Below are 16,804 nucleotides of genomic sequence, written 5' to 3' on the forward strand. Positions count from 1 at the left end.
GTGAATCACCCATTAAGGGAAAAAAAGGCAATAAATATTTTTAAATTTTAAATTGAAGCTTGCTTTCTAGCGAATTAATTGAAGTAATAATGAAGTGGCATTTCACACTAATGCTACTAATAATACGTTATAATCATTATTATTATCTGGTTCTCACTGTATTCTGGCCAATAAAGAGCAGAAGCAAAGCAAAGCCCAGTGCTGATAGTTCTCAGGATGAAGACTTCTCACTCTGGCTGCAGAGAGCTTTATACTTTAGAGGCAGTTTGTTAAAATACAAATGTTTTTGCACTTTGACCCAGTGACTCTCAAGCCTGAGAATTTATCTCAAGGGAGTAAATTAAAGGAAGAAAGAAATAAACTGCAAGTACAAAGCTGTTTATGGTAGGGTTGTTCATCATAGTTTAAAAAATTGTAAACATCTGCAATACTCAACAATAGACACATCAATACAAAAAGTGAACGTGCACTCATTAAATGATAAAATGAGAATGAGTCAAAATATATGGATTGGTCGTGAAGTAACTTTTAAAAAGTCAAATAGGAAGTTACATATATCATCAAATTAATTGTGAAAAAAATGATAAATATGAGTAAATGGTGGAAAAAATAGAAATTGTTGCTTTTTCAGAATTTATGGGATTGTAGACAAAATTTTAAGATAAATCTTCCCAGTTTTTTAAATCTGATTTAATAAATTAAAATTAAAAGTAGAGCAGTACATAATAATTTTTCCAAAGATTTCCTCTAAATATAGTTAATTTTTTTTTAATGTAGTATTTAGTGCTCACTTTGGCAGCACATATACTTTTAAAAACCTCCAAAATTGGAACAATACAGAGATTAGCATGGCCCCTGCACAAGGATGACACGCAAATTCGTGAAGCATTTCATAAAAGTAAAAAATAAAATTAGTACTTAAAAAATTGTTGGAAATTTTACTTCTGGGAATCTTGTTAATATTGAATAGGTAGGTGTCCGTTACTATATTTCGGACCAGGGACTTCCAACGTGGTTGGTGGCACCCTGGACACATCCATATGACAATCCTCGAAGGCGTCTATGCTGAGAATGGCCATGGCTAGTGTGAGATGAGATATCAGGAGAGGCGAGTCAGGGGTGTGGAGGGGAGAGGGGAGAGGCCCAAAGTCTCACTTTTCAGAAGACGAGTCTGGCAAGTTGGCTGGGTGGGGACTTATAGTCATTGGGAGGGAAGGGCTGGGGTTTGGACTTTGTAGTGACAGCAGATTGGAAAGCAAGAGATGACTCTAATGTTTTGAAAAGAGGAACTATTCTATTTGAGTGGCTTCCTGGGTGTGAGAGGAAAAAGAAAAGGAAGCATCAAAAGTTCAGGCCTGGGTCACCCTTCCAGACCCACTAAGTGCTAACAAGGCTCAAAGAGGGTTGGCAGGGTCTGGAAGGAGGGCCGGTTGGAAGCAGACAAGTTTAGAGGTTCCTTGAGTGGGCAGGAAACACGATCTGATGAATTTATTCATCTGCAAATATTTACTGGGGACCTGCCCTGTGTATAGACCACACTTGCCACTGGAACAGACAAAGGCTCTGACAGGAAGTCTAGTGTTTACTTTTACCTTCTTCCATCTGGCAAAAATGAATCCAGCCGCGGGCTGAGAAGAGCATCTGCCGCAACCCCACCTACCTTTTTCTTGCTCAGCTGCTTCACTAAGTTCTGGAAGTTTGAGCCCCACTAAGTTCTGATTTCTCATCAGGATGTGCTCCTTTTTAGAAAAAGCGAAAGACAACATTTCAGATGCGGACATCAGGCCAGACTCCTCTCTCAGTTCTGTCTATGGCTCTATGACTACTCAGCCTCATGAGGGAGACACTAGGTGCAGCCTCAAAGGTGGATGGACTGTCATGACAGGTGACATCTGAGGGTCACCAGGAAGACAGCTCTTCTCTTAGCCCACAAAGATGCCCGAAACCCCATCATTGATATCATACTCCTTGGGTATTAACTGTCTGCCTTTAAAAAATACCCGTGGGTCTCTGTGAATGAGCTGCTAGTCACACTGTGGCTAAAGTCTGGAGGACACACAGAAGCAGGGCCCAGGGCTCTGGGGTTTGGAGGGTCCCCTGGGTGTGTATAGATCTGCCACTGGAAACCATCTTTGGTGAGTTCATGGCTGTGCTCCGAGCTGCTGGAGCTTCCTGCCCTATTGTTCTGAGCAGTGAGCGTCTACTTCCAGGAGTCATGGTCTGTCCCCGCTCACTTCCTCAGTGGCCTATTATGGCACCTCTTGAGTTATTAAACTCTCCAGACAAATAAGGCCTGAGAATTGCTGCACTAAAGCTGCAGGTCCAGCAACTGTCCTGCCTGGGCCCTCAGCAGGTGGAGCAGCAGGTGGAGCCCTGAAGAGATGGGGATAACTGACCACAGTATGTGGCCCCAGTAGGCTCACACCTGCTCCCAGTCCATCAGCACCAAACCAGCACCCCCAACCAGAAATGTCTGATCTAGCTCCTCCCTCCTGTGACTGGTACTATCAAGGGATTTTCAGTTTCTTGTATAGCAGAGGCCAGTTGAATGGTTGCTGTAGAAGGTACTCATGGCCCAAATGGAAGTCACAGGACAGGGCCTTTTATGTGTTTCCTTAGCAAGCCAGAGGCCTACAGCCAATCAACTCTCACAATACTGTATTGAGGTGGGGTGCTTAGGAGCCATGGCAGAAGTTAGTGGGATGGGACCCCCAGGTTCTTTGTGGCCTTCTTTGCTGTAGAGAGAAGCTTGCAGAGGTGGTGTTGGGGGTGGCCTGTTGCCTGGGCCTGGTCACGGCCAAAGGTCCATGCAGTCAAATATCTGGCTGTCTAGCCCCCTTGGCGCCACCTTCCCCAGAGATCTGAGACTGTGGCCCACCATGGACAGCACCTCCAGGCCGGTGCTGATCCACTAGTCACTGAGTTCCTCCTGACTGGGTAGGGTTTTCTGTGTAAAATGTTAACATCAGCAGCCAGCCCCCAGCTCCCCCTGGGCCTCCAACTCAGCATAATGGAAGGCTCTTAATAGGACAGTGGCCAGCATCGGAGTGTGTCCCTTCCAGCATGGACACTTCTTCACCTCTGCTTGACTGCTACCAGGTGCTTGTGTTTCTTCCCTGTCCCATGGCCCTCTGTAGAGGGGCCAGAAGCGTCTTGTCCAGCTCCAGCTGTAGGGCCACCAGGGCCTACCCTGTGGAGTCCTGGTTGCTTTGGCCCGTGGCCTGGGTTGGCCCTCTGGGGAAGAGGAGACTAAATAAGGACTCCTTTGTCCTGTTAACCTCTTCTGTTCCTCATACCTTGGTCTCTCTCCCCTCCATCTGTGAACAATCTCAATCACCTGCTGCATAGGGTGACAGCCCATGAGAGACCATGGATAGCCGCTGAAAGCAGAGGGACATCGTGGACACTGGGAGAGATTCACCACAAGGCGGACAGCCCCTGATGGCCATTATTATACTTGAGGATGGATTTGAGAATCTTTGTTAACAGGTATCAGGAAGGAAAGTTTGTGGTCATGACAAAGCAAAAAGCTATCCCTCGTATGACAAGGCACTCCATCAAGGGCTTCCTGTTTATGAGCCACTCGCTCCAGCTAGAGGGGACAAAACACAGTCCAGGACTGAGGGTCCAGGTGTCCCCTTCATACACCAAATTCCCCTGATATGTGGCGTTGTGTGGCAATTATGTCCCAGACTGACCTCACCCTAGTAAATGGAGTAAAAGCACCTAAAACTGCTGTTTACGAAGAAGATGCTGCACAGTGGGATAGATTTATTAGGATGGGGAAGTTTATGACCCCACAAGGCCCAAGTCCAGGCCTTAGATGCCCTGCCCTAGGACCCAGCTCAGCCCAAAGGTCTTTTGTCCAGGGTAGACCTGGAGTACATACCCCACCCAGATGGCCCCCAGGAACCCACCTCACGGAGTTTCGACAGTTTCTGCATCCGCACAGGCTGCACTTGTATCTGAAAGTCTTTGAGTCCAGGAGCCTTGGCCAGCTTGCTGCTGGCTTTGCCTGCAAAACGCTTCTCTTCTTCTGCCAGTGGCAGCTTGGCAAGCACTTTCTGTAGCAGGGGGCCAGGTTCTTCAGGGCCGCTGTCCCAGGAGACCCCCCGCAGCAGCGGTGGCCGAAGCTCAGCTTTGGAGCCAGCCTTGGACCCCGTTAGCTCTACAGCTGTGCTTTTTCCCTGGGGGGCCATAGGAACCACCCCTCCAGAGCCCTGGGCTGGACTTCTGGGCAGAGGGTTGCCCTCCCTGGCTGTCTTCAGTAGTGGCTGGGCAAGCCCGCTCTCGGCAGGGCCAGGCTGGGGGCTGTTCAGGGCCATTTTCCCACCACTGCCTGTGCCAGAAGCTGGGCCTTTGGGTGTGGCCTCAGGGCACTGGAGGGGATCGAAGTTTTCCTTTTGTTCTATTGCAATCTCTTTGGATTTTTCGACTGTAGGAGAACGAGGAGTTAGCCTGCCTTGAGACACTTTCCTCTGGTCATTCTGCTTCCGGTCAGCTAGCCCTTTGGGGATATTCTGAAAGAGACAAGGTAGAGCTGGGACGCAAGAGGCAGGTATGGGAGGAGATAGGTGGGACCACTTCTGCTGTTGGGCATCTAACCCCCACAGGCCCTCTTAAGGGCCACGTGCATGTGTGTGTGTGTGTGTGTGTGTGTGTGTAGGGGTGTGAGCTAGGTGGAAGGGGAGGGCTTCTCATAAAAATCTGAGCTAGTAAAACAAACCCACAGACAAGCCCGAGGTTTGTAAAAATCAGGACAAGGGAACTGCCATTCAAAACCTGCCAAGAACTTCCCAAGGGATAGGAGCTATGGAAGAGTAGAATAGAGGACAGGCTTTGGCCTTGACTCAATCGCCCCAGATTCTATTACTGGCTCTGCCTGACAAGGCCCTTAACTTTTAGGGACTCAGATTTCCCATCAGGTTTGTGAACCCTCTGAAATTACATGCAAATATATATATGTATGTGTGTATTTGTGTGTTGTATGTATTTTTTCTGGGAGGAAAATCTACAGCATTTAATAATTTCTCAGAGAGGTCCGTGACTCAAAAGAGGTTAAGAATCATTGGATGAGGTGATTCTCGCAAAAGTGATATCTTAATGCTCAGTTCACTCTTCTTTCATTTCCCAAGGGAAACCTGCTTTGTGAGAAGCATGTGGGTCTGTATCTGGGTATTTGTGTGGCTACCTTGTGTGGGTTCAGAGACATTCCCAGAAGGCTCTAACCAACCCCAACCCAGTTCTAGATGAGATCGTATTCTATGCTGCCCTCAACACCTTCTTGAGCACTTTGCTCTGAGAAGGTGTGGTGTTCTTCTTCTGTTGGTCATCTACGAAGATGAGGTTTCCCTGGCTGCCCTTAGGAAGAATCCCAACCAGGGGCTGGAAATTTCCTGCAATTTTCACTAGAGTAGCAGTCTTGCCTGGCTGTTGCTGGGTGCAGTGGTCTCCCTGGTGTTTGGTCAACAGGGCTATGGGTTAGACCACCATGGCAGTCATCCCACTGAATCCTGCCTTCTCACTCCCTCCAGACTTCCAGTCACAACAGGACAGAGGAACCTTCTAGCTTCCCCGACCTCAGCCCTCCACTTAGGCACACACACTTGCAGGCTACACAGGGCCAGCCTCGGCTTCCAGGACACTATGTCTCCCATAACCAAATCATCCAAATTTGTGCAAAGGTCAAACTCACAGGCTCGCCAAGATAAGGTGAAGAGACTTTGGCCTCATCCTCCTTCTGCTGGAAAAAGTAAATATGTATCAGTCAGCAGTGTGAAGAGATCATATCTCCTCTTAAAATATCCTCAAGGAAGCCCCTAGAAGTGGTATAGATGCCTCCCCCACCCAGCACCCTAATTTTAGTGGGTCAGGGAGGGCCTCTTGGGTTAAGGGGTAAGAGGAGAGACCAGTTGTCATAGAAATCACAAATGAGGTCTCTGTTACCTGTGGTGGTGCTCCAGGTAGAGGGGACTGTGGGCCACTGCATGCATCCAAACCTGGAATGGTCCATACACTGGTGAGTGATGTCCAGAACCCATTCTCTCAGCTGTCCCTTTTGCAAAAATACATCTATCTCCCCCAAATGTCCTCCCTTCATTCCCTCAGGCCTGGGAGCCAGTAATACCACCATTTGTTGAATACCTCTCACATACTAGTTTTTGTGGTGAGCCCAGAAACCACATGAAGAAATTGAGGCAGAGGGAGATCAAGGTCACATGGCCAAGAAGTGTCAGCTCTGAGATTTGAATCCAGGCTGCCTGGCCCGAGCTAGACCCACAGTGATGACAAGCAGCCTGCTCTCCCTGGCACCCTGCCCCTTCCTCTGCTGATCTGAGGGTGTGTCCCTGAACATAGCCTAATGAAAGCGCAGAAACTACAAAGCAAAGAGTGGCCCAAATAGAGGCCTTTCCAAATAAGCTCTGAGTCTTCTCTAGGCAGAGACTGCCAGCCAGAGGCCCCTTCCCACATTCTTGCCCCCATCCTTACCCAGCCTGCCTCATCCTGAGTTAGGTCTGTCTCCCCACACTAGCTCAAAACCCCAAAATAAAGTACATTCTCCTCCTCTGAGGCAGCCCAACCAGGCCCAGTTGGGAGCACCCCTGGGGAAGGGGCCAGACTGGGAAGCCTAAAGGATAGGGAGCCTCTTGATCAGGCCATAGGAGAGGCGAAGTTGCCACCCAAAGGGAGAAACCAGAGCAGGAATGCCAGGAGGGGCTGGACCTCACCAGGTGGCGTGGGGATGGTGAGTGAGTTGCTCCGAGAGGATGCCGGAGAAGCTCCGGGGCTGAGGTTTGGGGAAATAGCTGTGGAGACAGACACAAATTGGCTAGCATTGATGAAGGCTTAGGGTGTGGGCCTAACAAAGACATCCTTTCAGGTATTTCCGACCCTTGGGAACTTGGTCTGCCTCACTGAGGTCAGGGGGCTGATTCTGGACTGCCATATAAGGCTCCTATCGCAGCCCAACACTGCCATCCCATCAAAGAGGGACACTTAGGTCATTTGGGGAGTGAGAATTGGGGTCGCACTTCTTGGTCTGCTTGGCCTGACTTCAAAACACCTTCTAGAAACAGAGGACCCGGCATCGCCTGGCAGCACAGCTCCGAAGGCCGTACCTCCTAGACTTGTCAGGATGGTACTGTTTTCAAATGCTCCCCTTGCCTTCCGGGCACATTCAGACTTGTGTAAAACCTGCTTCGGCTCTTCGCTCAGGAAGAAGAGTGACTTTAGCCAAAGGTATAGCAGAGTGGATTTCATGACCCAGGAAAACCTTCCTTCTAATCCAGAAATTCCGTAAAGATGCCAAAGACCACATTTCCTTTCCCACAGAAACTAGGTTCCTTCCTGGGGCCCATAGCTGGAAATCAGAGAGAGGGAGTCCAGTGCAGTCCTCTCCAGACCTTTTCCAAGGAGGTACCCATACAGTGGGGCCTCCTGGGGCAGGTAGGGAGGTCATACAGACTCTATCTACACAGGGTGATTCAGGAGTCTGTGCACCCGGGCATCACAGAGAGGATATCTCCCCATGCAGGATTCAGGGGCGGGAGACCCCCAGTCAAGTTCGTGGATATCATACGGGCTGACATTCATTATAGAAACAGGAAGTCGCAATGGTTACACACAACGCTGCCCCCCCCACCCCCGCCTCCCCTAAAAAGCACAGTTTCCTGGGCTAGAGTTGGGTCAGTATTTTGGAGCTCCTGAAACAAGGCAAGAGAATCCTCTCCTCGCAGGATTCTCTCCATAAGACTCAGCCCTCCTGGGCCTAGAGGCCTGGGGGCAGGTGAGTCAAAGGCCACCCCTTGAAAGCAGGGCTCCCAGTGTAGCTGGGGCCTGGCCCTCCCTACTCCCACCCTTCCTCGGAGGGGCTCAGGGTAGCCCCTTGTATATCCTACCTGACGGGGAGTCTCCGGGGCTGCTCCTGGACTTCCTCCCGCGGCGGCTTAGGAATCGCTCACTCACCAACTTGGCTTCTTCCAGCAGTGCCAGGTTTTTCTTCTTGTCCTCCTCTGAGATGCTGATATCTGGCAGCTGGTCATTTACCAGGTCAATGACGTGCCCTGCAGAGTCTGCAGAGGGAGGGCCAGCACAGGGTGTGAGAGCTATGGAATCCCTGGCCCCCAGCTGATGGCCCTGCCACCCTCAGCCCAGGGATGCTACCCAGAACAGACTTGGTCAGCCAAACTCCGCCCCATGCCAGGCTATGGAGAGGGCTATGCGGGCACAGGCAGGGCTTTCTCAGCATGCCTGACCCCTCCAGCTCGTAGCCTGTGGCTGTGGCAGGTCCTCTGTCACAAATGGTCACGAAGCCACCTAGGTTCCCAGGTTGGTCCTGAACCCTGCTATTGGGGAAGTCCATCAGGAGCCCCACCTCTGTGCTATCCACTCTCCTTTCAGGTCTCTGTTTCTCCAACAAGCTAGTGAATTTAAGGTATGCGGATAAAGGGAGCAGTCCAAAGATTATGGACCAACGACACGATCCCATGGCCGCCTTCTCGCCCTTCTGTCCTCCACTCACACTCTTTTTCTCCATCTTTCTCCAAAACGGCCCCTTCTCTGGGTGAATGACACCCAACTGCTCTTCCTCATTTGCCATATGTCCAACCAACTGATCATCAAATCCTAGTGATCATTTGCCTCATAAGTATCTCTGGAACATGCCCCTCATCTCCATTCTGGTTCATTAGCCCTTATCTACGTGACTACATCAGTCCACATCCAGACCATCCCGCCATCCCACCTTCCACTGCCCACCAGAGCGACCTTGCTAAGAGCCGTATCTCACCATGCTTCACCTCATCGGTTCCAGGTGTGACTCCCATATACCAAACTGGGCCCAGTCACTTTTGCTGACCCCACATGCTCTTCCTGAGCCCCTCTCCCCTCTAGCCCCTCAGTCGTGAAGAGCTCTCATTGTGCCTCCCCAGCCTTCGTTCCCCCGTCTTTTGCTCATACTCCCCAGTCTGCACTGGGTGTGACCCTTATGAATCTCAGCTATGTTAGTTAGGAAGGTGCTAAACCCCACTCCCCAACTCATCTCAAGTGCCAGGAGTGGATCAGGAGCCTTACCCAGTCAATGAGTTCAATCTGCCTGGCCACAGTGATTGGCTCAGGGATGGCCATGGAGGCCAATGAAAGGCAATCCTGGGAACTGTGTTGGGTATATGGGGAAGAGGAACTCTCTTCCCACCGATGGGTTGTTAGCCTGGAGGTGCTAGTAGCTGTTTGCCAAGAAGAAGCTAACACAAGAGAGGAGACTTGAAACATGGGATGGGACAATTACTAATGACCTAACTTGAGCACCTGGATTTAGCACTCCCTGAAACCACAAGCCCTGGCTTTTATTTTATTTTATTTTATTTTGGCATAAGCTAGTTTGAGTTGGGTTTCTATCATTTGAGAGTCCTGACTAAAACACATGGCAGTGCATTCGGTTACTCTGTTATGGCCTTTCCTCCCTCTTGTCTACCTGTCCAGTTCTCTAAGGCACAACTCAAATACTATCTCCTTTGGAATACCTATCCAACCTTCCTTTTCCCAGAGAGAATTGAACCCCTTCCTACCTCAGTTTCCCTAACATTTCTGTGAGGGGCCTTATATATATTGTCCTGATTATATCTCTTCACTTCTCAGTCTCCTCATAGACTAGGAGTAACACGAAGGCAGGAATCACGGCTGGATCATATCTGTGCTGCGATGGCCCAGAGCAGGGGCTGAGGGACCATTTGGGGAATGAGTGGGTAGCCTTGCATTCAGGCACATGCCTACCTGGAAGAGAAGAGGGCTCTGCTCCCTAAACCCCAGAATAGAGCCTCACACAGCTGTTCTGTCTCTTTGATTCCCTCACTTTCCTCTTCACACTCTGGTCTTGTCTTTTGACCAAAAGAAATTGAGATGGGACTTCATACTTCTTTTGGGCTCAAATACAGAGGAGGAGATGAACTTTGCCCTGCTGGGCTCAAAGGAATGGGCCTGCCTGAGGGGCAAGAGAGGGTGAGGGGCCCGGCCTGGCCAAGTCTTCCAGACCTTAGTCTTCCTACTCAGACACACTGAAGTTGTGTTTAGACCCTATCTCTGGTTATAGAAATCAGATAAAAATGGCCTAGCCCTTACCCACAGAAGTCAGCGAAGCAGTAGAAACCTTCAAGTGTCGGTGAGAAAGCCTCCTGTGGGGACTGTGAGCACTGAAAGACAGAATAGAGCCATCTTGTTAAGAAAATTTGTCCACAGCTTAGAAGCAGGCTAACAGGTGCCTGTATGTTCTTACAAAGTCACATGAGAATATCGTTTTACCAGCTAGTCTAAGAGAGGAAACTTGTTAGAAATGCAAATTCTTAGGCTCCGCCCCAGGCCTACTGGATCAGAAATTCTGGGAGTGAGGCCCAGACATGTTGCTTGAACAAGCTCCCCAGGTGATTCTGATGCCTGCTAGAGTTTTCAGATGACTGCCCTAAGGAGATGTAACTTCAACTATTTATTATTTATGAGGATCCTGACTCCAAGTGAACATTGACCTTATAGAGAAGACTTATAAAGTATAAATAATTTTTGTCTGGTAGAGAAGCAGATGATTTCTGCTTGGGAGAAAAGACAAAAATATGGTTTCATTGTTCTGTAGTACATAACCCATTTTATATCTAACTTAGCAATTTTATTCCAGCATTCTTTCCCTCCTCTCTGATTATATGCATAAATCGATTTCTTTTATCGTCCTTTGAACTGGCTTTGTTATCCTGATAGGTCCCTCATTAATGAGTTAAATATAACTTTGGCAAATGCAAACTGTGTATTTGTATAAGAATTATCTTTGTAACATTTTGAAAGTTGTACTTAGACAATCTAGCTAGACCACTGCATGTGCGAGTTCTGTGTAGAACCAAGGCAGAGACATTCTACACATGTGAGCCAATGTCACTTCCAAGAGATCATCCTCTGCACAGTATGCACTTTGGCTAGAAGCAGGATTCTACGAAGACTCACATCTTTTGAGTCTGTTTGCAAATACATGGGCATTTATTTTAGGAAACTTTTCTTTTATGATTTGTACTTTTCTTAAAGGCTAGCACAATGCAAAGAGCCAAATCCAGGAGAGGAAAAATAATTTGGGGGGGAAAAATAATGGAAGAATCCCAAGTGCCCTCTCCCATTTTGAAAAGCTGATTAATTGTATTTTCATCGATAAAATAATTCAAGAAAGAAGAAAATATTTATAAAAATATATATATAGCTGTCTAATCCCTGTGTGCTAGGAAATATTGTTATTCACAGTTCAATGATAAGGAAATGGGATGTACCTGTTGGCCAGGTTTTTGTCAGTTTCTCCTTCCAGTGAACTGGCATCCCCAGTGAGAACAATGGTAGGTGGACTGCAAGTTATTCCTGTGGTGAGAGGGGCCTAGTCGTTTAGAACAAAAACATAGATGGAATTAGGCTTGGGATGAAGGAAGCTTCCGGGAGCTGGAGCATTTGTTCCAGCATCATGACACTCAGAGCTCTCTTGATAAGGGGATGAATGCAGTTTATTTGGATTATTCAAAGAAAAAACATATAGGCAGTTTCTCCTTCCTTCCCCAGCAGGCATTCACCTGAGCTTAACACCATCTATTTTTCATGCACTAAGATTAGGAAACCTCTAAGCCATCCCTGGTGACAATGTAGGAAATCACTGATGATACAGACAAAAGTGCTGCAGAGTCCTCAGGCCGTGGTCAGCCTGATTGGGGAAAAATTGAGGCCAGGGGAAAAGCTGGTGGCACCCACACATTTCTGCTATTCGGCGACAGTCCTACATTTGGGTAAATGTGCTTGAAACTTCCTCCACCCATGTCATCTTTTAAAAAAAACCACTTTGATAACTGTGATTGATATATGAAATGCTTTACATATTTAATGCATACAACTCAATGAGTTTAGAGATAAGTATAGAAGACCTTTGAAGCCCTCACCACAATCTGACATAAATCTATTCATCACTTTCAGAGGTTTCCTCCTGCCTTTTATTTATGATGATGATGATGATGATGATGATGATGATGATGATGATATAACTAATCAAATTTATCTCATTAGCAAAAATTTAGGTGTGCAGTCCAGTATTGTTAACTCTGGGCACCTAGACCTCTAGGACTCACTCTTCTTGGACACATTATTTTGATGGCGCTCCTTTCCTATGTGGCCTCATGGATGACTGACCGACTGACTGTTATCATGGGAATGCCAACGGAAACTGAATCTGCTCACAGTGTGTGAGGTTCCTTTCCTGGGTGCAGTTTAATTTGACTGTGAAAGTTCGTGTTCCTAATATTACCTGTTTCATGTTTTATTTGTCGTATATTTAGAAAATTTCTTTCTCATATGAATCCTTTGGTGAATAAGAAAAAATTGCACTTTAAAATATAATTTTCATGCTCATTATATCATCTGGTTTCTGCCATCACTTGGGGAAGGACTTTTACAAGTTCTCAGCATGCATCGATATGGATGGGCTAGGTCTACATAAAGGGGCAGGAGGAGTCATTGTTAATTTCTGCCTGATGTGTTCTGATAAAAAAAATCATGGTGGTGGCGATGGTGTTATACACTCATTTCCAAGAGTTAAATATATTCAGGGTGCTAAGTAAGTCGAATATAGTTCATTTTCTTTATTTTATTGACATGCTACCTATCTCCCAAAGCAATTTGAAATAACAATAAAATATAAGATACACAAATATGAGACTATAAAAATGGGAGAACAATTCGATAAATATAAACATCCCCAGCAGATAAAGAGAAATGCATGCTCCTTTATAACCATCCATGGTTCGACTTTAAAGTTAAACGATTTAACCTGAAATCTAATGAAGCTGTGATCCAGGTGGTCCAGGTTCTAAGAAGGAAACTTTTAAAGAATTGTTCAGCAGTCAAAAAGCCAACTTGGTCTTCACGCTCACCTTTCAAAGGACACGAAAGGGGAACAAATCTTAACTCCCATCCTCACCTCTTCCCTCCTCTTGGTTTTGTTTACCCTCCCCACCCAAATCCTCCTTCCCTCTCCCCCATCCTCCCCCTAAGCTTACTCCTCCTGCTCCATCCAATTATTTATTGTACATATTGTCTTGACTCTTCCATTTATGATGGACTCACTAAAGTTTTCAAAAGTCTTAAGATCTAAGAGGGGTATGTCGGTAAACATTCACACGTTATCATGCTTTATTCTGTCCATTCATCTGGCAAAGATTTACTTACCCCTATTGTGTCAGGGTCTATGGTAGACAGGTACTTCCCTGCCTGGAAAGACAAAGGTAAACCAGGCAGGTCTCTGAAATGCTTCCCAAGTAGAACAAGGGGATGGAAAATGAGGTAGAAGTACCCTCCCTGCTAACCCCCAACCCCAGGTAACGCCTAGATCCTGGAGCCCTCAGTGTTGAAACCTGTTAGGTAAACGGCCTGCAGGGCGTTAGAAGAGCTGCCTTCTGGTGAAAGTTTTCACTGCCTTCTAGCTAGAGGCCACTTGCAGCAAAGCTTTCCTGAGGTCGCTGCCACGTGTGGGGCTGCAGGCACCCTCATTCTGAGGAGGGCTGGGGCAGAGGCGCCCACAGAGAAAGGCAGAAACAAGCCATGGGTGGCAAGTGCCAAGCATGTAATCACACAATTTGAAGCTGCTTAAAAGTCAGGAGGCACCAAGCAATCAGGGAGAAATCCTCTAATCCTCTGATGGAATGCTCCTCACTCTTCTTCCAATGTGTACATAATATACAGTAATAAAATCAAAGTGTTCTTTCCCTAATCAGCTCACAGAATTGTTGAGCAAGCTCTGGGCAACTTCTAGTTTTCTTCAGGACTGTTTTGTGGGGGAACATTCGATCTTGTGTAGGCCGTGTTTCACTCTAGTAAGCACTGGGGAGACAGTAATCCGGGAGAGAGTATGGAAAGATTCCAAGGGCCCTCTGGGGTAAGTTCTGCCAGTTTTTAATGCACTGTAAATACCCATCCCTGCTCCCACTCTGAGCTGCCAAACAGAAGGCAGGGCCTCAAGAAAGCTTGCAGGGAAGCGCATCCAAATACAGAATCCACCAAGCAAGTTACTAGCTGCAAGATTTCAAGGACATGGGCCTTGGGAACCACACTAATTCATGATACAGCTTCTCACTTACTAGCAGTGTGACCTTGAGCTTTAGTTACCTCATCTATAAAAACTATCTCACAAGGGTAGTTATAAGAATTAAACAGGTTGATATAGAAATAGGATTGCCAGATGGAATACAGGATGCCCAGTTACATTTGAACTTCAAATAAACAATGAATAATTCCTTAGTATAAGTATGTCTCAAATATTGTATGGACACAACCGTATTTTCATTTGCTAAATCTGGCAGGTCATGGGAGGCACTTGGCCTCTAGTAAATGTTCAATATGTATCAGATATCATATTCTGTATAGTTACCTTTGGGAATGAATTCACTACTTTGGAATTTGGTTTTAAGGAAATCGTTGTTCTTAGTTTGAGGTCTGAGCAACCATTTGGAGTTAAATTAGGAGTACCCAGCCCTTCTGATCATGGAGCCCCAGAGCACCTCCCCTGGGTATCTGGCCTCATGAGCCAAAAAAGCCCACCTGCAAGGCCACCTTCACCTGGCTCCACCCCCTCTCTCACCATCTGCTTCTCAGACCAAGTACAGAAGCCCTTCGTGAGTACAGGCACAAGAAGCAAAGGAACAAATGTGGGTGGGGGAAGCGACAATTGCTCAGACCTACTGAGTGCCAGGCCCTGTCCCAGACACTTCCCATGTGGGTTTTCATTCAATTCTCCCAACAGTTCTGTGAACCTCAGAGTACCCAGCTACAAAATCGGGGCGATAATACCTCCTGACCTCACAAAATCACAAAGAGTAAAGGAGAAGAGGAAAGTGAAGGCCCTGGAGCATGGAGTAGGTGATTGGTATATTTCTTTTCTTTCTTCTCTTTCCCATTTCAATCCCTACTTTACCAAGAAGAAAAAAAGTTGTCCAGGGCTGTGCAGGTGGTAAATAGTGGAATGGACTATATACCAGGCCTGTTGGCTTTCCCACTACACAAGCTACTCTTATAGTCATCTCCAGGTCTTTGGTCACACCTCCCTGGTTCCTGGTATCCCACAGGTCTCCAACACTCCTTTTATTCTTCCAAGATGCACCCTCCCTCATACGTCCCTGCCTCCAGGCAGCCCTCCAGGTTGGCAAGAGACCGAACACACAGCTGAGTAAGATAGCGGGGGCACCCCCTCACCTCCAGGGACCAGCCTCCCCATGGGTCTATTTCCCTTCCTTGGAGTCAGCTGAGTACTAGGGGGCTGGGCCATCTTCCTGTAAGCTACCCACTCTATAATAAGCCAGCAGGTCACATTTTGTTCTCCTTAAATAAACTTATAGAAACACTTAATGTTTATTTCACTCATAAATTCCCAGGAATGCACAACAGTTTCCCTAACTGCCTGGGTGCAGGGATAAATATAGGCCAGTGTCATAGACGGGAATATTATCTTCCGTTCCCCGATGTCACGTGACGAGGCCTGGGCTAGGAAGCTCTAAACAACAGCCCCAGACTCAGCCCAGGCAGGAGTGGGGAGTTCAGTTCCTGCACTTAGGCCCTGGCAGAGGGAAGGACCCTGCCGGAAGGCAATGTGGAACAGTCAAGTTGGGGAGGCCTACACTGGAGTCCCATCTGGGTGACCTTAGGCAAGCTACTTAACTTCTCTTGAGTTTCATGTTCTCAAACACTGTGTGGAGCTAATAAGCCCCATTTTTTTTTCAGGCTTGTTTTAAGGATTTGATGAGCTAAAGCCATAATACTAATGATGGTGAGGGTAGTGGTGGACGGTGGGCACTGTGGTGGCTATAACCCTAGGTCCCCCTCTCATAGCCTGGAGGGCAAGCAGGCACTGCCTCTGGAGAGAGGGGCTCTGACCACACAGAGGAGTTGGTGCCCTTAGGACAGGATAAAAAGACTCTTGGGGACTTGGCAGAAAATAATTAATTGATCAGTGAGTCCCAGGAGCACAGGAGAGAGCACAAGTGGCTCTGCTGAGGTCTGCTGGACATGGGGCTCCTCCCTGCCAAGCACCAAGTTCCTTGGCTCCCCAGAGACTCCCCAGTACGCACCCTGTGAATTCCTCCACGTACCCAGGGCCTGTCCTGCCTCTGTCGACCCTCTTTTCTACCATCCTCCACTATATTCCTAGAGGTCAGGGATCAATAATCACCAGATTATCCTGCTCTTTTTTATCACTGTTTTTATTTTCATGCCAAGAGACTTCAGGAGTACACGAGGACACACAGTGTCTATTGCCTTACTCTGTGGAGAGCATATCACCCAGCCAGCCAGGCATGCGCCCACCTTCATTTTCTGTCTTTTCCTCTTCCCTCCTTCCCTACACTGTTCTTCCTTACACTTCAGACATTTAATCAGCCAGCCAGCCAAGTATCTACCCATCTATACCACACAATCACACACCCATCCGTCCATCCTTCCATCCGTCCATCCATGCATCCTTCCCTAAGCTCTCGCCATATGTTAGAACGTATGCTGAGAATTGGAGATATACACATGACACAGCACCTGACCCTAAGTAGCTCACATGCAGTCTAATAGGGGGATTAGAGAAGTAAAAAAAACAATAACAAGCTACTCCATTGCTCGAAATAGGAACTAAAGACAAATAATTATGATATACATTCCTGACCATCGTAACAACCAACATTTCTAAAACATTTTCTGCTTCGTCCTAGGCACTTCACAGCTACCATCTCACAGCTCTTATGCTGTGACCAAAACCACTAGAAAC

General features: G+C 47.3%; 1 protein-coding gene and 1 non-coding gene across 12 annotated transcripts in view; one reads left to right on the plus strand and one right to left on the minus strand.

Moving 5' to 3' along the window:
- Window positions 1-16,804, minus strand: part of IRAG1 (inositol 1,4,5-triphosphate receptor associated 1) — a 102,325-nt gene that overhangs the window by 46,095 nt on the left and 39,426 nt on the right. For 3 of the 11 annotated variants that reach the window (XM_016147343.2, XM_016147336.2, XM_016147333.2), the window contains 8 exons: window positions 11,298-11,398; window positions 10,117-10,187; window positions 7,899-8,072; window positions 6,729-6,806; window positions 5,947-5,999; window positions 5,696-5,740; window positions 3,918-4,520; window positions 1,661-1,739 (listed from right to left, as the gene is read on the minus strand). In XM_016147343.2, the coding sequence (XP_016002829.2) occupies window positions 1,661-1,739; window positions 3,918-4,325 (487 nt within the window). In that variant the 5' untranslated portion in view covers window positions 4,326-4,520; window positions 5,696-5,740; window positions 5,947-5,999; ... (2 more) ...; window positions 10,117-10,187; window positions 11,298-11,398. Of the gene's footprint in view, window positions 1-1,660; window positions 1,740-3,917; window positions 4,521-5,695; window positions 5,744-5,946; window positions 6,000-6,728; window positions 6,807-7,898; window positions 8,073-10,116; window positions 10,188-11,297; window positions 11,399-13,230; window positions 13,273-16,804 lie in introns of all 11 variants that reach the window. The other 8 variants (XM_016147340.2, XM_016147335.2, XM_016147332.2 and 5 more) reach the window with 5 other exon arrangements.
- LOC118603273 lies at window positions 792-900 on the plus strand. The gene has a single exon (XR_004951154.1). It is a non-coding gene; the product is annotated as a U6 spliceosomal RNA (small nuclear RNA).

This window comes from Rousettus aegyptiacus, unplaced genomic scaffold (genome assembly GCF_014176215.1).
Source record: "Rousettus aegyptiacus isolate mRouAeg1 unplaced genomic scaffold, mRouAeg1.p scaffold_m13_p_5, whole genome shotgun sequence".
NCBI lineage: Eukaryota > Metazoa > Chordata > Mammalia > Chiroptera > Pteropodidae > Rousettus > Rousettus aegyptiacus.